At 45.6% G+C, this 3,319-nt stretch overlaps 1 protein-coding gene across 1 annotated transcript; it reads right to left on the bottom strand.

Moving 5' to 3' along the window:
• Positions 1 to 1,205: 1,205 nt before the first annotated feature.
• Positions 1,206 to 2,949, bottom strand: LOC118771211 (transcription factor MafAa-like). The gene has a single exon (XM_036519132.1). The coding sequence runs from the start codon at positions 2,622 to 2,624 to the stop codon at positions 1,731 to 1,733; it is 894 nt and encodes a 297-aa protein (XP_036375025.1). The 5' UTR covers positions 2,625 to 2,949; the 3' UTR covers positions 1,206 to 1,730.
• Between the last annotated feature and the right edge of the window lie 370 nt (positions 2,950 to 3,319).

The following is a 3,319-nucleotide window of genomic DNA, read 5'->3' on the forward strand; positions in this document are numbered from 1 at the left end:
TAGGGAGCCTATTACTTGCTGCACGTGCTGAGATATCCTCAGTATTACCTAGGAAGCAATCACGTGCTTATCTTTTAATTTTTTTTCAACGTATATTTATGGGATTCTGGTGGAGATTTAGCAGTTAAATTCTACCCTTAACGGACCAATAGTGGCTCAACAATTCTGCGCAATACTATACGTAGCCAACAAAAGCATAATTTTGTCCAGTGTTTTCATCACAGTCATATTCTATCATTGTTTCTTTTCAGTCAAGACATTTTATCACTTTTTAGGAAAAAAAATGTTTGAACAAGCACTTTGAGTACCTCTTTTAAGACTTTAATACTAGTTCAATAGGATTAAATTGATGGATTTGAAGCATAAAAATACATCGGTCTGGTCATGACTAAAGTTCGTGCATAGACACTTAGGAGAAATTGCAGTCTTCGGGTCATTGCGTTTGCCTAATTATATGTTCAACAGTTTTTCTGTGTCCATATTGTTCAATAAAAAAGGACAAACGAATTAGCTCAATACGAATCTTAAGTCTGTTTATAGTGCAGTAGGCTTGTCTTTTTTTAAGTCGTGATCTACATATTCTACATTCTCTTGTGAATAATAATAAGTTTTATTTGCAGGCCTGTTGCATATCAAGCTCATCATTTCGTTTTACTCAAGCAGAGAAGCGTCAAAAATAAAAACCTGAATTTTATATGCATTTATATCTTATTGAAAATATTTTTGTAAAATATGGCTCAGGTCAAACCCCCTCACCCCCCACCCCCACCCACCCAAAACGATAGCGTATTGAATCCAATGAAAGGTTACAGTCCCTTGAACTGCATATTATCACTGCTTCGAGTCATTCTCCAGTGATCTCGTACGCAAGCAAGTCCATACACATTTGATGTTCACATATATGCTGTATCCTGCGTGCAGAATTGCTAGATTGCGTTTGCCATGTTTGTCCCATCTTCACAGCACGTTGCTTTCACGTGCAGTTACAAAAGATTCCTGAAGATTACTCGTCTTACGTCGTTTTCGGAAAACAAGTACTGTTCAACTTCTCACGTGAATGCGAAATAGGCACACTTTTAGGCTATGCCATCTTTAAGACTCATTGCAATTAAGACTTTACAAGATTACAAAATAATTACAAAATATAGCTTTGTTCTTTAAGTCTTTCTTACATTACGCTTCAACTGGTTAAGTGTTCATGTTGTCCTCAACATTTCCACTGTTCATCACGCACTGATGGGCCCGCACAGTAATTCATATCCTCCTTCAGTTAGGCGTAGCTTATGATCCCTTTTCAAGCATGAGGTGTTTTCGTGCAAGATTCACCTTCCCTGTGGGTCGATTCAGTCAAAATACAGCGCGTGTTTGGACTCAATTTTGAACAGGTATTTTAAGGTGGTTTCCTCAGATATTCAAGATTTACATTTACTTCCAAATAAAACTGACGTGCTGTCCTTATTGAAAAATATAATACTGCCTATCATTCGTTCTTCCAAAGTAAGGGCAATCCACTTTGGTATTTGCTTGCACCATTTTGACACTGATTGAAACAGTTTTTAAAGAATATAAATTAAATAATTGGTACATGTTCAGCCGCATATTGTCTCTTTTTCAAAGAAAAAACTGTACCATGAACAATGCGGCCAAACTAAGAGGTAAAAAAACAAACCCTAAATATGAGTTTAAAAGGTAGTTTGAAGAAAGAATCAGTTTTTAAAATAAGTATCTTCTCACATAAAGAACTCCTCGGGGACCGCTTCCTTCCCGTGGGTGCCGTTGGGGGAATCTCTGCTGTTGTAGCTGCGGCTCACCAGCTTCTCGTATTTCTCCTTGTATAGGTCCCTTTCCTTGGTCAGACGCGCGGCCTCCTGCTTCAGCTGCTCCACCTGGCTCTGCAGCGTGCACTTCTCGCTCTCCAGCATGTGCCGCTGCTGCACCCGCTTGAACCTGCAGGACTGCGCGTAGCCCCGGTTCTTCAGGGTCCTGCGCTTCTGCTTGAGGCGGACGATCTCCTCCTTGCTGAAGCCGCGCAGCTGCCGGTTGAGCTCGCGCACCGTCATGCTGACCAGCTGCTCGTCGGTGAAGTGGTCCTCCAGGCGGAGGTGATGGCCGTGGTGGTGGTGGTGGGCCAAGTGGTGGTGCCCGTTGGACGCGGCTGTGAGATCCTCCCCTGCATACTGCTGTCCGCGGACACCGTCGTATGGATGTTGTTGGTGGTGATGGTGATGCGGGTTGCCGATGAGGGCTTCGACAGCATCTTCTGGCGTCAGGTTGAGCGCCTCGGGGTTGAGGTGGTGCTGGTAGGTCGGAATCCAGTAGAGGTCCTCCAGTTGCGTCTTTCCGCCGGGGGTGTGGCTGCTTTTGCCATTGACGCCGTTGCTGTGGTTCTGGTTGGTCTGACCACCGGGACTAGGAGAGCAGAGGCTGGGCGAGGAAGGCACCGAGGAGCAGGGGGTACTGAGCGGCGTGGAGGACAGGGAGCCGGTCGGTAAGCGGTGGCAGTACCGCTCCACCTCCGAGGGCTCCTTCTTCACCTCAAACTTCATGAGGTCGAAGTCGTTGACGTATTCTATGGCGAGGGGACTGTTGGGCAGGTCAGCGCTCATGGCGAGGTTAGTGGCCATGTCAGTCCACGCGAGAAATCTGTTCCGCTCAGCCCAAAGAGAAAGGCAAGCAACCTGCCACCGAGAGCCCCGGAAGATCAACTGTGCATGAAAATATATGCCTGTGCACACGGGAGATGGGTTCTTATGCTGTTAAGCCCTTGCGACAATTTCTATTAATAGCAGCTTTGATGCACTTACACGCGTAAATGAACTTGTTATCCGGACCCACCCTCTCCGTTTTCTTGTTGACAACTTTTTTTCTGGGTCAATTGCGCGCGTTAGTAGCACGCGCATAGGAACGGAAACTGGAGACCGAGAACTGAGACACACTAACCTGGCCCGCCCTCGGTTCACCTCGGGTCTTCAGCTCGCTGATTTACGGTCCCGGTTTTAAGCGCAGCCTGACGGTTTTCGTTATCAGTAACTTGTTTGATTGTTGTTTTCCAGCACTTTCTTCGTTCGCTGCCGCCACCACCTTGATTTCTAAAGCCCATACACAATATCTCCGTTCCACAAAGGAAATGCACGTCGGAGCACCGCACAATGTCTGTGAGAATCCTTAAATGAATGGAGAAATCACGTTCCCAGTAGCCAGTTCAGAGGTCGCGGAAAAATAGTAGCAAAACTAAGCAAAGTTGGTTCCCTTGAGTTTCGAAGATGCAGCGTCGAACAAGATTGGCTCTCACACACAAATACGCTGAAATAAAGCATGC

This window comes from Megalops cyprinoides, chromosome 24 (assembly GCF_013368585.1).
Source record: "Megalops cyprinoides isolate fMegCyp1 chromosome 24, fMegCyp1.pri, whole genome shotgun sequence".
NCBI lineage: Eukaryota > Metazoa > Chordata > Actinopteri > Elopiformes > Megalopidae > Megalops > Megalops cyprinoides.

Excerpts from the sequence above, each read along its gene's own strand:
- LOC118771211 (XM_036519132.1), bottom strand. The coding sequence starts at position 2,624 with ATGGCCACTAACCTCGCCATGAGCGCTGACCTGCCCAACAGTCCCCTC.